At 37.5% G+C, this 22,179-nt stretch overlaps 2 protein-coding genes and 1 long non-coding RNA gene across 6 annotated transcripts in view; 1 reads left to right on the top strand and 2 right to left on the bottom strand.

Moving 5' to 3' along the window:
• Positions 1 to 439: 439 nt before the first annotated feature.
• slc18b1 (solute carrier family 18 member B1) lies at positions 440 to 12,599 on the bottom strand. The gene is made up of 14 exons (XM_042500762.2): positions 12,459 to 12,599; positions 12,123 to 12,262; positions 8,657 to 8,752; positions 8,496 to 8,569; positions 6,831 to 6,978; positions 6,472 to 6,628; positions 6,238 to 6,374; positions 6,057 to 6,158; positions 5,874 to 5,965; positions 3,909 to 4,004; positions 3,743 to 3,817; positions 2,087 to 2,180; positions 1,695 to 1,744; positions 440 to 1,596 (listed from the first exon to the last, which is right to left on the bottom strand). The coding sequence occupies exons 1-14, from the start codon at positions 12,487 to 12,489 to the stop codon at positions 1,542 to 1,544; spliced, it is 1,347 nt and encodes a 448-aa protein (XP_042356696.2). The 5' UTR covers positions 12,490 to 12,599; the 3' UTR covers positions 440 to 1,541.
• Positions 12,069 to 22,179, top strand: part of LOC148187419 (uncharacterized) — an 18,330-nt gene continuing 8,219 nt past the window's right edge. The window contains exon 1 of one of the 2 annotated variants that reach the window (XR_015778772.1): positions 12,069 to 12,198. This is a non-coding gene — a long non-coding RNA (uncharacterized LOC148187419). Of the gene's footprint in view, positions 12,199 to 13,209; positions 13,835 to 22,179 lie in introns of those variants that run through there. The other variant, XR_015778773.1, reaches the window with a different exon arrangement.
• Positions 15,472 to 22,179, bottom strand: part of tulp4b (TUB like protein 4b) — a 20,694-nt gene continuing 13,986 nt past the window's right edge. For all 3 annotated transcript variants that reach the window (XM_042500694.2, XM_088087850.1, XM_088087851.1), the window contains 2 exons: positions 18,410 to 21,663; positions 15,472 to 17,427 (listed from right to left, as the gene is read on the bottom strand). In XM_042500694.2, the coding sequence (XP_042356628.1) occupies positions 17,311 to 17,427; positions 18,410 to 21,663 (3,371 nt within the window). In that variant the 3' untranslated portion in view covers positions 15,472 to 17,310. The remainder of the gene's footprint in view (positions 17,428 to 18,409; positions 21,664 to 22,179) is intronic.

Here is a 22,179-nt window from a genome sequence, read left to right as displayed (position 1 = left end):
TAGTTTTATTTTCTTAGCCTGTAAGAGATTTAAAAAAATTTGTATTCACAACATGTTTATAAAAATGCAGATTATTAATTCTGAATTTTTTTGTCAATGTCATTCTATAGGTCACATGTAAAGTCACACTTGATTCATATTTTTTTTAAAAATAAATACGCTTAATGGCTATTTTTGGGATGTACCTTTCAAACAATGCTTATATGATGGTGGGTGGAACAATCACAGATATTTAATAATTATTATATTTAATAATCAGAAATGTAGATACAATGACTAAGTAGATAAGGGTAAATAATAGCAATAGCTGTAAATAAACAGCTAGGGGAGTCGGGTGAGTTAAGAAATTAACATTTTACTGTAAAAAACAAATATACAACGCTTATCTCATGAAATTATATCAATATATTGCTGATCCCTAATACATCACTTCACAGACTATAGTATAAAAGGTTTATTTTCTTCATCTCAACATGAACATGGTCAGTGGCTCTTGACTTGTTTAACTTCAACATGAAATCCAGGTCATGTGATGAAGAAAACTAAGATCATTAACGCAGCAGAGTTTCACAACAAAAGGCACATTTAGTCTGTGACCTGGACTTTACAGTGGTTGACTATATTGGCTCATGTTGCATTCATATAACACAATGCACAGTATTTAATAATACATTTGAATTGTACTATACAAACTTAAAATCAGTAATATAGCTGTACCGCCTTGATTTTAGGCTGCAGTTTCTGCAACACCACAAATGTACAAGTTAAAAATGTTAAAACGCAATTAATACATTAAAACATTACAGGAGCAGTTAGGATTCTTTGAAGTGGGGTTGAATGAGATAATTATTCATATTCTGTGTATTGTTACAGTAAATGTCAGTCAGCACACCCCCAGTTTGGAGAAGTAGGATGGAAACTACCACAGGAGCTAAGCAATGTACTGCTGTGTACAAGGGCAGGTAAAATGTATTTTTAAAATGTTAAAAAGAAATATCCTGCAAACTGCAGAAATTAATAGGTTAAGCAAATTAATTTAAAAAACTGGGGTAAAATGTTGAGTAAACTATATATTTATGAGTATAAAAATTTAAAATTGCATCACATTATTATTATTTTACGTATTTGTTCAATTCCTTGTTTGTTTTTGTTTTTTTTTTACATTTCTCGTTTTTTCTAATGCAAATGTTCTGGTCATTTTTTTGTATTATTTTGTACTAATTTCTTGCTATTTTGGGGGTATTTTCTTTTAAGTTACTCAGTTCTTTCTTCCCATTTTTTTTTTAAATAAATCAATCAAATTTGCTCATTTTAAATGGTTAATAATTCAATAACTATTCCAAAACTTTCAGTGATTTTTTCCTTATCCCATAACTTTTCCAGGCCTGGAAAACATCATTGTGAAATTCAGTGACTTTTGTAGTTTGTAAAATTGTAATATCCTGTCTATTGATAAGTACCCCATACAATACCACTGCAAGAAATCCAAACTATCCCTTTAAGACCTTGTTTTTCGGTGTGGCGTCCATCCACACGTTGCTTCATTCGGTCAGGAGAGGAGTGCTTTCATCTGGTCGTTTGCTGTCTTCTCGAAGACTTTAAATCAAAGATAAAAGTGAGTGTTAGAGGGGATGTTAAGATATCAGGCATCCAAATATATGACATGATTATCTTTATTTGAGGTTAATGATTACCTTTGTTGCTGTGGTCGATGACAGAGGTAATGCAGACCGAGGAGGAAGGCCTGAGGACAGAGTGGTCACTGAGTTTCATGTGTGTAATTGCTAAGAAAAGGTAATTTTCATGGTGTGTTTAACCCCTGAATGATTACTGAGCTTGTAATTATATTTTTCTCCATCCATAAATAAATGCCATGCAAGAGAAGTGGCAAATTTCACACGTTCATGCTGTCTCTGTCACACTGAGAAAAATTGACAGGCCTGAAAATCAGATGATAACATGGTTGTAAACTGTAATCCTTCAATACCACGTGGCAATAAGAATGCTAATATGCCAATAAGTGAGATAAATTGACCTTTTTCCACCATTGATTGTCATCCAAGAACATACACAAACTGATACTTACAGCCAAAAATGTCAAGCCTCCTTGGACTGCTGCTGCCCACTCAAAGTTCAGATGTTGCGTGATAAGGCCGCCCACTGTCGGGCCATAAAACATCCTAAAATCACAATCAAAACATTAGAAATCAAAGGGCAGGAAATGAGGGGGGCATTCTCAGAGTCCTATGTTCCCCGGCTCTATATGACACATAAAGGCCACTGGAAAGAGATGTTCCCCAGCTTTGATTTTGCTTATTATGGCATGGGTTAGGTTGGAAGATTATCATGACTCTAGGATTTCTACACAGTATGGAAAAGTATAAAATTTGATTTTAATAATTTCCAGATCCACATAAGTATGGAAATGGAGTATAGAAAAATATCTCCATTTCCAGACTATTGCCCCTGTTCTGCTTTCTAAAGCATCACAAGTACCCAAATACTACACTATGACACTTGTCTGAACATTTAGGAGTTATGCACGGATGCAGCTATCATAGCGGTCGGGATTATCTTTCTGCGTAAGGAAACCTTCATGGCTGGATTTATTGTTGTTTTCATTGACACAGTGAATAAACAAAGCAGCACAGACACCATGAAAATGTAATTATTTCACTTTTTTCAACTCATTTTCAGTTCTTATCTCTAAAAGAGACTAAAAAAATATGGGCGTGGACAATAATGAAGTATTTTTTGTTCAACATAATGTTATATTGATTGTGGATTGAAAATCTATAGTAGTTTATTACTGCCATTTCCAGACAGGTTACCTCAGGGCTAAAAAACACTTTAAAAGTTCCCTGTTAAAAACACCAAAACATTCCCATGTCCAAAGAATTTAACCCATGGAAACCTGAGGAAATTGGCTTCATTTCTATAAAAAAAAACACTGAAAAAGGCAATGAACAACTTTGGAAGAAATGACACCAAAATTATTTAACTAAATAATTAAATAAATAAATACATAAATCTTTTTTTTTTTTTTTTTTAAAGGGGGGAAGACAAAATAGTAAATAAATAAATAAAATAATTAAAACAATAATAATAATTCTGTAAAATAATTTTAAATAGAAACTAATGATTACTATAAACATAGAATATAGTCTTTGGACATTTTTTCCTTGCTTTTTAAAAAAAAATCCTAAATATACTAATTCCTTGCAATCCCAATGTTTTCAAAAGAAAGCAAATTCAATTTTAAAAATATGTTAATGAATATGTCTGAATGCGACACAAGAAAAGTGATGTTGATCCAGGTTTTAAAGGGTTAAGATTAGGAAAATAAGGAATTAAAATTAGGTCAATCTACAATGTCTCCACCCAAGTTAAGGTCAGGAAAAATGTTTTGGAAATGGGCCTAAACCTCTTTACACATTCTTATTCATACATTTTAACCCTTTTATGGCTCTTGGTTGTTACAAGTCCTGATAACTGATATGCGAGAGCAAACCAAAGCTAGTAAGTGTAGGGAGTGACCAGAGTGGGGAAATTTGACCTGACCATAATGGGAGGGTTAGTGTGTGTTACCAGAATACTGCACTGGGAAGCGCAAGACCATGGGAACATAAATATGCTCTTAGAAATACATACAAAGCAGTGAAATTTCATAGCTATTGTATTTTTCTCTAGTTTCAGGATGCTGAACAGCTTTTAGATGTTGTGAAAAACCAGTCGGACTTACCCCAAGGACCAAAATGCCCCAAACAGCCCAGAGACCATCCCAAGAGTGCTGAGCCCCTCTTCGTATCCTAGTTCTCTGCAAAGAAGAAAACAATGTTTCACCACACATTATGTGAGTAAAAACTGGAGGTCATGAATGTAATTGCACAACATGTGAAGCCACTCACTGTGTACATGTGATGATCTCAGGAAACGTGGGGATTGCAGTCATACCCAGAGAAAACCCAATTACACCAAGCATGAGGATCAGCAACCACAGCTGACTACACATGTAAACACACAAACAAAAACATTAAAAATACAAGTTAGTGCTGGTGACCTATAGGAAGTAGCACACAAAGCAATGCACTACCTACGGAGTACTGATCGTGTTGGAGGAAATACTAGAAATGATGAAGTGAATTAATACTCTATTATAGATTCAAGTCCTAAATCTAGATTTATGTATTTATTCATTTTATTATGTTAATATTAGTTATTTTCATTTATTTACTTTTTTTACTATTTTATACATAGTCCAGGATTCAAAAGATAAGTAATTCACTTCACATATAAATACATAATGAATACATCATGATACAAACATCACTCAGATCAATGCACCAAGCCATGTCGCAACAAAGCTTTTCTTCCATCTGCTGCTATCCCTTTCATTTTATTTTACTAAATCTAGATTGAAATGAGCTTAATGTGATATTTAGAGCATATTTCTGATTCAGAGGCTGAGCCGGGATTGTCTGCACACGGCTCTTAACATAGAGGTGGACGGACACAATACCGACAGCTTTAGCTTTAGTCATTTTTTAGCTTGTTTTTATTTTCTGTTCTTTAACTTGTAAATCATTATTATTGTTATCATAATAATAAACTTTATTTGTATAGCACCTTTCATTCAGGAAATGCAGCCCGACATGCTTTACAAGAAGGAAATTAAATGCACCAAGTGCTTCACATCGAACACATAAAAGACATAATAAAGGACATAATAAAACCTGCATGTAAAAACTGAATAAAATCAGAATAGAATACATAGAATGCATCTTCAAATGGATAAAATCCACTTGATCATATTAGTAAAAGTAAGATAAAATAACAATAAAAATTTAGTGCACAGAATGCATAACATAAAATGGAAAATAAAATAAATGAAATATAAAACCCTCTGACATTATTGATAAAATAAGCATGAAAATAGAGTACATGAAATGCATACAATCACAGAAAATACATCTTAAAAATGTGCAGCAGTATGCAAGGGCAAAGCAGAATGCAAAGCAGCTAAGTTGGAGCTCGTTAAATGCTTAAGTGGAGAGACATGTTTTTAGTTTCCTTTTAAAAATAGGATTATTATTATCATTTTATATTGTGTTTCTTTTGGACTCTCGGTATTTTTTTTTAAATGTAGAGCACTTTGAATTGCCTTGTTGCTAAAATCATAATAATGTTTTATTTATATAGCACTTTTTAGAAATGGGCCTAATGGGCTAAAGCTCACCTCTGGATTTAAGATAAGAACGGGGTATAGATAGGAGGCCTTGATCCGATAATTGAAGTGGAAATGGGGCCCAAAATCTCAGCTGTATATGCATGCAGACCTTGCAAGGCCTTGTAAGTGATAAGTCAATTCTGTATTTAACCAGAAGCCAAAAACAAGAGGCAAGAATTGGGGTGATGTGGGACTGATGACTAGTTTTGGTGAACAACCTTGCTGCTGCATTTTGTACCATTTGGGAACAAGATGTGGAAAACTGTGCAATACAAGAGAAGAGTAAGATGCAATAGTCTAAACAGGAAAAGGTTAAAGTGTGCACTATAAGTTCCAAGGTTTTTGTTGATAATATTGGTTTGACTTTTGTAATATTTCTTGACTAGAAGGAGCAGGACTGAATGAGTTTTGTAATATGGGATTCCAGGTTCAGATGTTGGTCAAACAGGACACCAAGATTTTTTGAGACAGTCTTGACCCACCCCCTTAGTAAAGTCGTCAGGTGCTTATAAATGTGCTATATAAATAAACTTGCCTTGCAGTAGCGATACCTTACCCATTTTAAGTGTTTAAATATACATGTAAGGATTATTTATTCCTATAAAGAAGAGGCTCTTTGTTTTTTTCATCTTTACCACATACTCACCTCTTGATGTGAAGGAAAGGGACGGGACCAAGCAGACAGAAGCTGGCTGCTGTGGCGATGCCTCCTATCACCATGAACCAAGGCCTGATGGACTGATTGACACCAAAACACACAGGGGGGTTCAGTTTGGCACGACAAACTTACATTTCTGAGAGAATAATCCACACTAACATTCATACTCACAGGATATTTATCAGTGATATAACCCATCAGCGGTGACGCCAGACAGTACGGCAGCGACAAACCGAGCATGATGAGTCCCACGTAGCCAGTTTTGAGACCAAACTACATACAATAGAGAGGAAAACTCATTAATATGAAGCTTTCTTTTTATAGTAAACATTATCAGAAGAAAGGAAATTACCGTCTTTATGGCAAAAAGGGACAGCGTGGCATCCAAGAAGCCCAGACCCGAACTTAGAGTGAATATCACAAAGCAGATCAGGATGATTTTCCCTTTGGTGAGCAGTCGGACAAACGAATCCTTGGAAGGGTCTGACTCTGAGCACAAAACACAGCTCACGGTTACAATCTGAGAAAAAAATAATTATTAAAATGATTGAAAATGTACAATTAATATGCTAAAACTGCAAACTACCAATGTTTGGCAAGACGTATATGTTGAAAGGAACCATAACCAATAGTAAACATCCAAGAAGCATAAAAGGGACTTCGTATCCAAATGATTGGTAGAACCACCCTCCGACCGGCGGCCCCACAATGAGACCAAGTCCGGTGAAAATCTCCAAACTACCCTGAAGGGACAAAAAAGCAGCACATTAAAAAATACATTTGGTCAGCATAAAATTTCTGCATGTGCCAGAAGCTATTTATTATTTTTCATGACTCTGGGAGGAATTGGAGTTACAAAACAACCCTGGCCATAATGCTTTTTTTGTTTTTCTCGTGACTCTCTCTAAACAACATACCAGTCGCACAAGGGCTGTCTACACTCACCAAAACAGTCGCCACATTGTCTGGGAATATTTTTGCTGTCATGGCAAACGAGGAGGTAATCGCAGCAGCAAAGCCTATAGCGTCTATGGACCTCACTATAAAGCACAGAGTGATAAAAGCGGCTCCTGCAGGAACCTGGTTGAGTAACCTGCGAGAAAAGAAAGCAAACACGATAAATTGATGTGAAACAGGAATCAAAATACAAACAGTGCAAAAAAATGTAGACTAAAACCCAACATGCATTTATCCACATTCAAATGAATTGGAGAATAATAATACATTCACCGATACCTATGTGCATTGTCAATACTGTGCTAAATGTTTAATTTTATCGCTAATTATCTTAAAGGTAAGGATGGTATTATTCTGTTTTATTCATGCTTTCAACAAATCCCTCATAGGGCAACAATGTCTGCATTTGTCTCTCAGCATTTTCCAACTTTCACTCTATTTGCGGCTATCAGCCAAAGTGCATTCACTTTTATTGAATATATAAGTCTGTAAAAATGGGTCACAATCGGGGCTGTCTGGAGCAAAAAAACTGGTCCTGGCGTTTTAGGCCCAGACCAGCCCACTTCCACTGATCTCGCAAATATAAGTCATTTATATATTATATCATAAAAGTACTTCGGGTTTTTTTTTTGTTTTTCTTTCAACATTTTGGGGAGAGTACACCTTATTTTCTAAATGCTGGTACATTTTTATGCACAAATTTGTGCCTTTTCTGTTTTCTGTATCAGTTTCTAATGGATTTTTTTTTCCTGAGCTCTACATAGGCTTACATTACAACAGGCTTAGGACATAATGACCTGGCAACGCAGATCTACGTTGTTACTTAGTTCTTTCTGCGTGCACACGGCGAGAGAGGAGAGGGACATACACAGCTGGTGTGCTGCTATCAGAGGAGCCGCTGACTTTATTCTGAGCAGCTAGTCGCTAAAAAGATCTGAATAGTCCAGATTAAAGCCTTATTTAGGGCCCCAAAATCTCTACGTCTCCCTTGCACATTTTGTCTTAAACATTTTGACACTTTTTTTTGATGATGCTTTTTAATGAAGGCACTGAAGCCAAAGGGCGATAGGTTTGATGACATGATTGGGCTGGCCCAGTGTCAATAAAAACAAACAAAAAAAATTAAAAACAATGGGTTTTTAGAAGCATTTGGGATAACAGAAGTTCACAACTTAACAAAGTATATAATACAATGTGTAAATGTTACATATTAAACCTTTAAGGGGCATATCAGGATTTTCTTTGGGTGAAAATTTCTGTTCCAACTTTTTTATTCAGTAGCAGGGTTGCTCCACTGGTCCTTTCTTTTTTTGTATAATTTTCTTGATTTGATTAAATTCTTTTCACCATGGGGTTTTACTTACAATCTCACTCTAACAAAAACAAACATATGATACCTTGATCTATTAGATAGTACACAGTACTATCCTAGGATGGTGTTAGGCCAACCTGAAAACATCAATATTATCACACACACTAGACCCTCGACACAAGACACCAGGTACATGTACATTCATACCAAATTGATATGTTTTCACCCGAGTCCTTTCAAAAGCAAAGAAATTGCTTTAAATATATAAAAAATGCTTTATGATATGAGTTACAACTGTATGTGTCATTATTGCTGACACAACACACAGCACCAGAACTTACCCGAACAGAATGGTACAGCATGATGACACAAAAAGCCCCATAATAAGCATGAATTTAGCACCAATTTGGACAATCTGAGAGAAAAGAGGGAGTAAATGACTGTACATGTGCACAACAAATCACACTTAACATGCTGATATGAAGTAGAGCCACAGACTTACATATTTTCCCAGTACCAACGAGCCAATTAAATTGCAGACAGCATAGCAGCCAAATATAAGACCGATGACAGTTTGACTGGCATCCTTCTTTTCCGCCTGCGTAGAAACATACTTGTTAAATATTTATTCGTCTAAGGAGTTTATTTCACGTCATCCAAGTAACAAAAATTCCAATATGGACATGTTAATAACACAAATAAATTTAAAATATAATGAGATGACTAAAGGCAGATCACAGAGCCGTTTCTGTGAATTAATGATGATATCTTATCATAATTATTACCCCCCAGTGGCCTTTGTTTAGCAGTTATTACACAGGGCATCAGCTGACCTTACCTGAGACCAGTGAGTATAACAGAGTTATTCAGAGGCCTTCAGGGAGGCTTTCTGATGGTTAGCACATGATTACTCATTCATTGCACTCAGAGGACACTGCCACAGAGACATTAAAGGGAACTAGTGATGGCTTATGTTGAGACTTTGAAGTGACATGTACATTATGTGCTCTGTCCACAGAGGAAGGATAAAGGCTCCCATTTTCACCTGTTAATACTTTTTATTCAGTCTAAGAAAAGCATCTGTTAGCAGCATCCAACTGATTACTGCACATGTGACTGACTGAAACAATGCAGTTAAAGACAGAAAAAATAGAATAGAAATTGTACAATGTACAATAAAATTTCAAAGTGCTACCTCTGCAATAGTGTAATTATTTACATATTTAAATATGACACATACAATAAATAAAGGGCTAATAATTACTTGAACTCTTTGAAACCTGAGCAAGTTGGTTTGCTTTCTTTTACAAACATGGGAAGAAGGCAATGAGCAACAAAAAGAAGAAATGACTCAAACATTGGCAAGAAATTAGGAGAAGGTATAAGAATATTAACTGAAAAAAGACCAAAAGAAAACAACATTTAAAAAAAAACAACACAGAATCCACCTTATATTTTTAGGTTTCTCCCTAAAAGTTGTTCCTTTGCTTTATAAAAATAATTTTCTAGATTTACTAATCTTTCTTGCAATTTGTGAAACGTTTCATATCAAGTTGCTCATAACCATTTTTCAATGTTTCCAAGGACATAAAACCAATTTCCTCAAGGTTCAAAGGTTAGAATAAGGTAGAAATTACTTATTTATTATTGCACAGAGAAGAGAGCATGCTACACTGACAGCAGTCTTTGCAAATATTCAAGATATGGCTTGAATACATATCAATATCATACTGATATCATGATATGAGACAATATAGCCTTTTATTTTAAACATTTTAATATCATAATGGTGCCGTGGACGACTACCGTGTCTTTAGCTCCGCCTCATCTTTGCTGTTTTCTTACTCTTTCTCTTGTATTATTCTGTTTTAACTTCCAACCTTTTACCAAGTATATAATTTCGCTTTTTTGTTTCTATTTGTGTGATTTTATATTGTTATTATCATTTTTTATGAGTGCTTAAATTGCATTGTTTGAGGGAGTCTGTGGCCCAAGTTTTTCAATGACGACTGCTCTTGTTATTGATGCTTATTTGCCTTTTCCCACTTTGTAATTAAATTCACATTACTGATGATTACTTATCAAAAATATTATTGTGTAAACATTTTGTGAAAGCCCCAATAGTCACCACTACAAAAACACGTTGCACTATTATAGTTGGCGTATGAGGTATTTGGTCAAAAATAAGGTAATATTTGATTTGATTTTCCCCACATAAACAATCGATACTAAAACAGTATTCGAGATCTTTTCACTTTGTCTCAAAAATTCAGATATGACTGTATCGTTATCACAACAAACTCCCAAAGGCCATTTCCTGTATTTTTTTTTTTCTGTATGCCCTGTTTCTTTTTCTTTTTTTCCCTTTGTTTTATTTTAGGAAGTCTTGTGTAACATCTCGGCCTGGGGACCACAGATCAAAAGATGTGTATCTATTAATTTACACTGTGCCCTCTTAGATAAACTAAACTAAAACTGTATTTTGCTGGGTATTTATCATGCTTTTAGTTAGCAGCTATCACAAAACACTGTTGTGAATAGTCAACAATGTGTATTTTATTAAGCATACAGTGATAGACTGAACATTTTCTGTTATTAAAAAGGCTTGTGCAGATGTGCAAATAATCAGGATTAAAAGCACGCACTCTCTCTGTATTTTATGTTACAGCAGTGTCATAACTTGAGAGTTTTTTCTAGTGTTTTCCATTTTGTTTCCTCGTCGCTGTGTTCTTATTTGCCTTTCTCTCCCTGTGTTTTGGTTTTTTTGTGTTCGTAGGTGTTGTCTCCCTCCCTGATTTCCCTGGTTTCTGGTTCTGTTTATCACACACACACCTGTCTGCTATCATTTCTTCTAGCACACCTGCCTCTCATCAGTTCACACACGCAGTGTTTGTAATCTGCTTCCCAAACACTAACCACTGAATTACCTCCACAAGTTACCTGTCAGGTAATTCACTTGTCATCTTTAATTTTTTTAGCAGTGTATGGGACAAATCTTACCAAGTTGCTACTCAAGTTTTCCCCCCATGTTTTTGTAAGAAATATTATGGATTTCCTAAGGTTCCAGAGGTTTAAATACTTGTGAAAGGCATCTTACCGCAGAACAGCACGTCAGTTAAATTAAGGTTTTATTTGTTTTTTTAGTCAGTTTACTGTATTTTTTTCTTTCAAAGAGTTAGCTTCGAAGAATAATTTTCAAGATAAATTATAAATATATAAAATAATATAATATATAATATAAAATATAAAATGTAAGAGTCAGTAATTCATGTTTGAAAACTTGACTCGATAGTGTCAGTTACACATTGGTATCTATTTAAAGTGTGCTATCATTTGGATAAGACAGATACGAAAACGTTACTGTCCATTGCATTACATGAAATGGAAATTAGCCACCATATCAGACCAGGTTAGACTGTAGCAGCAAAGTTTGTTGAATTAGTCTAGGTGGCCTTGCTTTAATAATTAACCTATTATCTGATGTTAAATGGTGACTTAACACTTTGAAACCTGAGCAAAATGATTTGATTTCTTTCAAAAACACTGGGACAAGGCAATGAGCAACTGAAAAGGACACAGCCCAAAAATTAGTACAAAGTTAGTAAGAAGTTACAAGAAAATTACCTGAAAATTAAAATAAAAAGAAAGTTTAAAAAAAAAAAGACCTACAAAAAATTTGGATATATCGATATATATCTATAACATAAATTACAAAATATAACTACAATAAGCATACATATAGTTTTCTAAACATATGGGGGCTTTTTTTTTTTACTCAATTTGGGGGAATTTTCTCGCCATGTTTTACTCATTTCTTACAAGTTTTGGGAATTTTTTTGCTCATTGCCCAATGACACCGCCCTTCTCGTACACAACACATGAAAACTGTGTCATTCCAGGTTTCAAGGGGTTAACTGGTGCCCAAACACTTAAACTCTTGTACCTAGACATGCCGTGCTTTGACTTACCTCACTGGGGAAAAATGGACCTAATATTGAGTAGCAAATCATTGAACTGAAGTTTACAGACGCCATTGATATTAAGGTGAGAGTCTGCTTTCTTGTCATCCTCCGGGGAGAACCTGTTGATTCAGCTGGAGCGCTGTTTTCTGTTATGGGGGGAAAACGGAAACGAAAAAGTTAAGAGGCAGAAAATAGAATGAGATTTGGCTATGTTGAATGTAGAGAGAATAAAATAATGAGATAATAAATCGTATACAAATGGCAGTTAAGAGTTAAAGTTGATTTATCAAATCAGTTCATTCACCGGCAGAGATTTAGTACACAGTTTAAAAAGCCACCAACCTGTTTGCTGACCGTCAACTTGTGGGTCCATTTTTTAATTAATTTCGGGACTTTTTTGTATCCAAATATTCAGGACAGATTTACAGGCGGTCACAAAACGGCTCACAGAAGAGAGAAGGGAAACTTAAACAGTCAAACAGCTCCTGCCTGTCTGCTCAGCGACATAAAGCTCAGTCCCGACACAGCCAGGTCGCCTGAGGTCTTCGCGGTATTTCCTCAATGAAGCTACCGACGCTGGAAACACGCTGTCCCTTCAAAATAAAAGCTCCCATAAAATGCTTCCGGTGACTAAACCGAACCAATTTTCCTGCCTGTGCCACATATTCGTCATAAAAATTTAGATTAAATCAATCTTAAAATCAGTAACATTGTCTTTTTTAAAAAACTTTTTGTTTAGTTGATACCTTCCTTTTTGTTTAACTGTCAAAAAATCAACACAAAATACACATTTTACAATATTTTTATGATATACTATGATTTATTTAATTTGTTTATTCAAATGAACATTATTTTTCCACGATTTTTTTAACGTATTAATATGAAATAACTAAAATGTGTAAAATTAAGCTATTTACACAATATCACTGATCCAAAAATGTAAATAATAATAAAATTATGAAAAATAAATAAGATGATTTTCCATCCACTTACACCTCTTAACCTTTTGTAGATGTGTGTTTATAGAGTGTTGGTGCAAGTTTTATTTTCTTTTTTTTCATTGTAATTTTATCCTTTAATAATAATAATAATAATAATAATAATAATAATAATAATAATTGTTAATGTAATAACAATAATCATTTAGTTATTTTTAAAAAGGAATTAAAATATATATTTGCAAATTAAAGAAAATATGAATATAATTAAATTAACATAATATTAGAATATTATATATTACAATAAGTATTACATTATACAGGGATATTTATGCACAGTTGTAAAAACAAATTGTCTAAAATATTATATATAAAACACTGATAAAAACTATTGTAGGATGTAGATGTAACACATCTAAATCTATGATATTAACATTAAAAATGTTTGTTTTTATCTCTACAAAAATTACAAGCTATTGTGCATTTTTTCCCTTAACACGATTATTTTAAGTAATTCCAGCGAATCTTCTTCTGTTCGATCAATTAACAAACATTTTATTGTTGGATTTACGTGGCGGCGGCCACGTGATTCATTTGATGCGTCCGCTGTCATTCAAATCTTAACGGTCAGTCCAGTCGATACAAAGCGCGCCATTTTGACGCCGCCGGTTTCCGCGAGGTTATGTCGCGGCCGAGAAAAGTACCGCGCTCTTCTGATTTAATGCACGGTTACTTCTACCACATCTACCTGAAAGAGGAATGCATGGACTTAACTTTAAGGTAAGAGTAAAGTTACCATGTAAAGTTGGTTGGTTAGATACATTTTTTCCAGTTTTTATACTGTTGTAGAAGTAAAAAAAAAAAAAAAAGTTAATGAGAGGCTTTTTGTGAATATAATATTAGCAGGTTGCTTTTGTGTAATAGAGTAAGGGTTATAGCGGAGTTTACCAGACAGTAACTGCTGGTTGAAAAGTTGAAAAGGGTAATAAACAAAAGAAACTGGTGTTTTGGTTGACATGATGGTCGGATGGCTTGTCGACATTGGCAAGAAAATAATATTAGCGGCTGTGTGGGCACCGACAGGACTGTGTTGGAGTATTACCGAGGGGGCTGCACTGGAGACCTGACGTTTTTTGTTTGTTTTTTTAAAGGACAACTCCGGTCTGCCGTCCTAATTCACATCCACAGCGTACGGCTACGTTTTATGATCAAGCTAAAAAGAAAGCTGTCGTGTACATCTTTTCTTAGCTTGCCATGAACGTTTAAATTAGTCAAATTGTTGTAAACTCTCTCTGCCCGCTGCAGGCTGTAAGTAACGACAGCACAGTGAGGACAGGCAGACAGGTAGCACAGGACAGGCAGTACAGTGAGGACAGGCAGACAGGTAGCACAGGACAGGCAGTACAGTGAGGACAGGCAGACAGGTAGCACAGGACAGGCAGTACAATGAGGACAGGACAGGCATTACAGTGAGGACAGGCATTACAGTGAGGACAGGACAGGCAGTACAGTGAGGACAGGTAGTACAGTGAGGACAGGCAGACAGGTAGCACAATGAGGACAGGCAGACAGGTAGCACAGTGAGGACAGGCAGACAGGTAGCACAGGGCAGGCATTACAGTGAGGACAGGTAGTACAGTGAGGACAGGTAGCACAGTGAGGACAGGCAGACAGGTAGCATAGGACAGGCATTACAGTGAGGACAGGACAGGCAGTTCAGTGAGGACAGGTAGTACAGTGAGGACAGGTAGCACAGGACAGGCATTACAGTGAGGACAGGACAGGCATTACAGTGAGGACAGGACAGGCAGTACAGTGAGGACAGGCAGACAGGTAGCACACAACAGGCAGGACAGTGAGGACAGGAGGAAGGACTGATGTATGTGTTGTTTTTACTTAATGAACTTCACTCAGTATTATAATGTTAGAAAAAAAATATTAATATTTATTGACATATTTAGTTATTTTACATCTTAGATAAGTTATCAGTGAGATATTATCGAGTGTATATAGTGTCTTTGCTTTTCTAAACTATATTCCTGTTCCAAAAAATATATTTAGTTACAAATCAATTTTAATCCTGCTCTGAATTGATTGCTTTAAAAAAACATAAATAAAACCAATTCTAAAAAATAAGCTGTAAGATGTGTCTAATAAATTTTGTAATGATAGTGTGCTAAAGTTCTACGGAAATTAGGGGTGATAAGTAATCGATTAATTATAGTATTTAATTTAATTTTTAATACATCTTTTATTTATTTATGTATTTATTCACTCATTCAGTGTTTCAGTTGATGCAATCATACCTGCAAAACAAGTGGACTGACAGAGGAGGCCTGTATGTGCTCTTAGGATCACTAATTCTGTAGCAGGGAGACATAGAGCCAAACTGTAAATTAAACACAACAAGAAACACATTTGGAACAATTTGTTTTTATTACATTTTGGCCAGCCTATAGGTCCATATGAACCTATGGTCACATCATATTTGTTTCCTTCACAAAATAAGAGAAAAAAAATCAGGCAACCAACTATTCATTAGGCAGTATTGCTGATAACTGACGCACACTGTCGCTGAAGTCTCTGAAGCTGCATTAAATTAAAAGCTCTTAAATTAAAACTCTCTGTAGCCTCTCTGAAAATACTTTCTCCATATACTCTGAAATAACCTTCTTTTGGAAAATGACAAATGTCCAGACATTTCCACATTTGATTCTTTATACATTAGCACCAAATCTACATGAATCTCACTCCTACAAACAGTAAATCTTAACAACTTATGAATATGTTGTATTTTATACCTTTGCAAGTTTCTGTTTCTCGTTCTTTTTTCTACGTGTGTAACATCAAAAAACTCTTGGTACCATGTTAAAGCAAAGGTGAAGTACAAAAATTACTGAAATCAGCAACATATAACCACACTTTTCTAAGCATATAATGATGTTAAGTCATTTTACTAAATACACAGTGCAAGCAGCTTTGTTTTTTCTTTTGCAAGTACATCAGTTCTATGTAGGTAGCGTTATTGCACACAAGCTCTATCTATCTAAAGCAGCACTGATTTCCAACGAGGCAAACTACTGATGTAGTAGCATCATAAACACCCAATGAAAACAACACAACCAACCGAGTTTGAGATCCACTGAGAGGATCTCTGTTTTTGCACATTTTAGTTTGTGGGAATTTTCGACCGTCATCTCTGCTAATCTACCTTCAGTCAAATGCATTTGACTATTTGGCACCCTTAAACTCACTGTAATCATTACTAACAGTTGTAGTGGGGAGTTTTTGACATGAACAGAAGCATTTTAATTCAGTTTACACATGGAAAAATTATGTATACATGGTCAGATCATAACAGCTCTGACTGAATAATGATTTTGCAGTATCGTGGCAAAAACAATATGACTTAAATGTTCATTGCACCACTTCATAGAAGTATCATGAATAGAAAATATACAAACTGTGGTAAACTGTTCTCAACTTTTCAGGTTGCAGTTGCAAAATCAATATATTCTTCTATTGCATGTTCAGCAATTTGAACACCATGTAGACATTTAGACAGACTAAAAAATCTAATAAATGCTTTGAGCACAAGGGATTTGAGTGAAGAATAAATATTAAAATAAGCAATCAATTAGATATTCATAACAAAATCTAATTATTTATTTACCTAGTTCCTTGAAACTGACTTTAAATGATGCAATGTTTTAATATGATATGGCTTTGTGAAACTTTATGTGCAATTTTGAATGCCACCATACTTAGTAAAGTAGGTATTAGTTGTGTATATTTTTTTATCCTCATCACAAACATAAACCAAACATTTATTAATTTGAAGTACACTGAATTAGCCATCACTTTAAGAGAAGGGAGATGTCTTTGGCACCACACATGGTACTAAACCTCCACACTGCTTTTAAAATCCATTCCAACATCTACTTCTTTAACCTTTTGTTTATCCAGGAAAGGTTGACATTTTTTACTTCACTACATCTGAATAATTAAGAAAACTAGCTTGAGTACATTCAGCATATGAACTAGAAATGATGGACTAACCGGCGCAGTCTCCATTATCACTGACCTCGGCCGACACACTGCCTTCAACAGACTGATTGTCTGCAAGTGCAAGACCAACTTTCACGTTAAAAAGAACCACCACAACACTGAGACTTTACCAGCTTTTGGTCCACACACTGGGCTGCTAGACCACTGTGGCTTCTTTTGATTTAGTCTACAACAACACAAAACCTTTTTCACTTCAGCCTTTGAGTCACGTTGGCCAAGGCAACAGCAAATGCCTGCACTGCTGAGAAAGGATACTGGAAATCCAGGATATAGGCGTTCCCATCAATGCGCCCAAATTGCATCACCTAAAAAAAACAACAAACATAAATAGAAAGATGTTTCAGAAAGCATGAATGAACCAACACTAACATTTTTTGCACTGATTTATTTACAGCTGAAACACATAATTATTGGCATTACTAAGGGGATTGCAATATACCAGCATTGACAATAATTGTAATTTAAAAAAAATATATATATATTGATATGATGTTAATAATACACACATAATAAAATATGTAAATAATCCATATTTTATTAAATAATTTGTGTTTCTTTTCTTGCTTTGTCTCTCTCTCCATCTACCTGCACTGGTATTTTGAGCGAATAATTATTTATTTACTTTATTTTATTTAAAGAGATTTAGATCACAAAAACAAACTTTAACACAGACTGATTAGTATTATCTTAAATTTACTATAGATATTGTGATAATATTAAAACTGTAAGTTCTTTTGGCCACGATACTTGTGTAGTGATAATCTGAGGTCCAAGGCATTACCAATAAAAATGTCAATGCTTTTTATAGGATGTATGAAAATACCAAAAAATGCAGATCCCATGTTTTCAGAGCCTAAGGTGATATATTTTAATAGCTTGTTTTTTTTAACAAACAGTCCAAAAATCTATAAAAGTTTCTGTAATAACTCCACGTCTATTTAAATTCATCTATTTTAGTTTGTCTATTAATTTGTCTTTTAATTTATTTTTTTATTCTGTCTCGATCATATTTAATTTTATTATTAGTACTATTATTTCTGTGTTTACTGCTAATAATCTTTGAATTTTATTCACTCTTATTAGCACGGGTTGTTTGTTATTTTTGTTTTGTAATTGTTTGTTTCCATTGCTTTTGTTTTTTCCTTCATGCTCTTAGCTGATGTAACAAAAAAAAAGATATTCAGAATACTCTTTAATGAGAAAATGAAAAGCATCAGGTCATCACGTTTTTGCTTTAAAAGTAAGTATAAAAATAGTTAACTCTTTAGAGATTACTCTTCTCATTACCTGTCTGCCATCCAGCTCAATCTGAAAATTCTTTGCTGACTCCTGCGTGACACGTCCTCCAAAATCCAGCTGGTAGACCTGGGTGGCTTCGTTCCACAAAGGTTGTTTATTGGCCATAACGTAGACGAATCCTTGGCTTCCCAAACTACGGTCCTCCCTCTCATTTGCTTTGCGGCACTTTATCTCCTCCAGCTCGCTCGCCATACGCATGCTGCGCTTGTTCTTCCAGCTCTTCTTACTGCTCTGGTTCTGGTTCATGAGCTCGTCGCCACTGATAAACAGCTCGGGCTCACTCTCTGAGCTGTCCTGGAACTCATTGGTGGTCCTGCTCATCTTCTTGGTTTTATTGAGTTGCTCTCTCTGGCCTTTAGGCTTCTTCTTCTCTCTGCTGCCGAGCCTTGGGCTGGAGATGAGAGTGTTAAAGTCAGAGAGTGCACGTCCTTCTTTTCTGGATTTGCCCTCGGATACATTGGGCATGTTGGCTTCCTCTGCTCTGCTGTCCAGTCTTTTGCGGCTCTTCTTGTTGAAGCGTTCTGACTCCTGTGGCACGGGGCTCTCATTCAGGGATGATGGCTCTGGAAAGTTGTTGGCGGACTCTGTTAGATCCTCCGTGGCACTTTTGGATGGTGGTAGCTCAGTAGGTGGAGGTGGAGGAGGGAGAGGAGGTGGAGGAGGCGGCCCAGTGGGAGGAGGTGGGGAGAGAATTGGCTTCTCCAAAATCTGATGAGTTTTTGTAGGGAGAGGAGGTGCTGGAGGGTCTTGCATGGGAGGCGGACAGGGGTAGGGGTTCCAGGGGTGGAGGTTGACTGGGTGCAGCTGAAGTCCGGCACATGAGCTGGCTCCGGGATACATCGGAGGGAGAGGGCAGCACGCCAAGTTAGCAAGACTTGGAGGATAACCTGGTGGCAAAACCAAGTTGGGTTCCTGCTGAGCAAAAGGGACAGAACCGACCACTTCATTCGGAGAGCACTGTGGTGGAGGGTTTTGTAAGGTCTGCAGTGGAGGACCACTGTGACCTACACCTGGAGGAAAAGGCGAGAGGGATATCTGGTAACCTGATGGGAAAGTAAGAGTGCTTGTGGTCTGGCTGGTTGGAGGTTTAGTCGTTAGGACGAACGGCAGCCGAGTCACGTCCAAGTGCTGAGCCTGACTGATGATGAGTGGAGGCGGTTTATGAGGTCCAGGTGGAGGAGCTAACATAGTTTGTTCTGGAGTGAGCCAGAACTCCTCTGTGGTGGAGGGGTCCCACTGGTAAGGCGGAGGGCGTTTAACTGTCAAACTGACATCGCCGAGAGTCAGCTGGCGCACAGATTTCTCAAGGTGACACTGCTGATTTAAAGTCTCGTCTTCAGTGAAGGCAGAGTTAACGTACACTGTTCTGTCCCTGCTGTTATCAACAGCACCCAGCAGACTGTACGACGACTGAGAGGCCATGGGTGTGGTGCTTTTAGAGTGCACGATAATGGTGCTGTGATGAGCTCCTTTCCCTGGTGGGAAGTCCTGTCTCACCACCGTGCCACCTGCAATGCCACTGCTCATAGTTCCACCTCCGCTGACGCTGACACTGGTGCTGCTGCTGTTGCTGCTGCACTGTGTGCATGTGTACAAAGCAGTGGGCACCCTCTGCTGGTAGCTAAGTGTTAGTGCGCTGTTCATTTTAGCCTTTGTAGGGAGGGTCCTTGAGCTTTCCATCATCTGTGGCACTTTGAGTCCCACATCCCTGCGGTCACGGCGTAGAGTGGCATGAATCAGACTGCTGTCAATCCTCTGTGGAGGAGGGAGTGTAGCTGTTACTTGATTAGCCGGATCTGGATAAGGAGGAGGGTCTCCACTTGGTATTGAATATCGAGGGACAGAGAGACGACTCAGTGTTGCTGAGCTGTAGGGAAGCTGAATTTTTTTATTCTCAGAGGAAGTGACTTTGAGTGTCGCTGAGCCGCCGATACCGTGAACAGCATATGCATTTTGGTTGCGGACAAGGCGCCTGCGTGGCCGGCAAACCTCCTCCACGTTGCCACTGCTGTCAAAGGTTGTGATCCTTTCATACCCCAGAGGTGTCGGGTACTGTAAAGTGACAGGGTGAAGTAAAAATTCATCCTTTTTCAAGCAGGGGTCTGGCGCCAGGACACTTGGGCTGTCACAGTTTGTGACAAGAGTTTGAGGTGTAGCAACAGCTGTAGCTGTTGCTGCAGACACTACAGTGCCCGGGTAGGGAGGAGGAGGATTCACCTTCCTCATCTGAATCTCCACAGACCCATCCATGTCGCTGAACGGAGGTAAAGTCCGCGGCAGACTTGGCTTAAGAGTGTGGCTGTGCTCTGCCCTGCTGAACCCAGGCTCGGTGGTTGGAGGAGGAGGCAGAAGATGAATCTGTTGTAGCGAAATGGTTGGATAGCCGGTCGGAGGAGGAGGCAGCACCATCTGCATCTTCAGCTGCTGCTGCATCTGTTGGTGCTGCCTCTGCATCTGTTGGTGTTGTTGCTGGATCTGCTGGTGCTGCTGCTGGAGCTGCTGCTGCTGCTGTCTCATCTCTTGGATCTGCTGGCGGATCTGCTGCTGCTGCTGCTGCATCTGCTGCTGCTGTTGCTGCATCTGTTCGTGCTGCATCTGCATCTGTTGCTGCTGCTGCTGGATCTGCTGTTGGTGGTGAAGCTGTTGGTGCGTCACTTGTTGTGGATTTTGTGGTATTTGTTGCTGTTGTGGAACTTGGAGTTGTTGATGGTGTTGCTGCTGTTGCTGTTGTTGTTGCTGTTGTTGTTGATGATGATGATGATGGTGCATTTTCTGCTGCTGCTGCTGCTGCTGCTGCTGTGTCTGCATTTGTTGTGACTGTTTGGACTGCAGTGTGCGAGGCTGCTGAGAATGAGACCTCTGCGGGTGAGGCTGCGGTGGGAGATGGTGAGGTGGAGGTGGGGGAGGAAGAGTGCCAGGAAGAAGAGGACCCATCTCCAGCCCATTGAAGATCACCTGACCAGGGTTTGAGTATCTAGCTGGCACTGGGTACGGAGTTGGAACTGCATCCTGCCCATGATCTGTGACAGGGAGAGAAGCTGCTGCGGCTGCAGCTGCAGCTGCTGCAGTGGCTGTAGGGTTGGTCAGGACGTCAAGCTGAATGTTCTGATTGGCCAGAAGAGACTGAACCAGGCCGATACTCTGAGTGGGAGACATGGCCTGAGCTGGGCTGTGGATGGGAGCGATGGGAATGTTGACTGTGCACGGAGGATTGTCTCCTGCCACTCCAGACGGCCCCATTACTTTATCAAAACACAAAGAACTGTGTGAGAAACATTTGGCACAAAATAAAACTCCAGTGCTTTTAAAATAATTGCAATCACACTTATTTCTTAAGAGGGTGCTTAAAGGGGACCTATTATGCCAAAGAGTCAAATAATGTGAATAATGTGAAAATATGTAAAAGTAATCCCCGTGAGCAAAAATCCCAGGCATCAGACAGTTCTGAATACTTTTTCCAACATTTTTTTTCTACTCTGGCAACAGCATGACATCATAGTGTGCTAGATACATCGGAGGGAGAGGGCATTATGCTTAGCAAGACTATTCTGAGCAAGACTCAGAATAAAAGGAGCCACTATTCTCCCTTACAGTAATTTCCCAGCTGCGATGAAGGTGCAAAGATGGGAGCACTGACCAATCAGAGCAGACTGGGCTTCTTAGGAATGGGGGTTTAAACAGAAAGGGTTTGAATACAGGTGCTCCAATACAGACAGTATGAGAAAGGTTTTTTTGACCATTAAAGCATGTTAACATTT

The sequence above is a fragment of the Plectropomus leopardus genome, chromosome 14 (assembly GCF_026936395.1).
Source record: "Plectropomus leopardus strain MGB_pleo_1.0 chromosome 14, ASM2693639v1, whole genome shotgun sequence".
Classification (NCBI taxonomy): Eukaryota; Metazoa; Chordata; class Actinopteri; order Perciformes; family Serranidae; genus Plectropomus; species Plectropomus leopardus.
The sequence above is the reverse complement of the archived record's forward strand: the minus strand, read 5'-3'. Positions and strand labels throughout refer to the sequence as shown.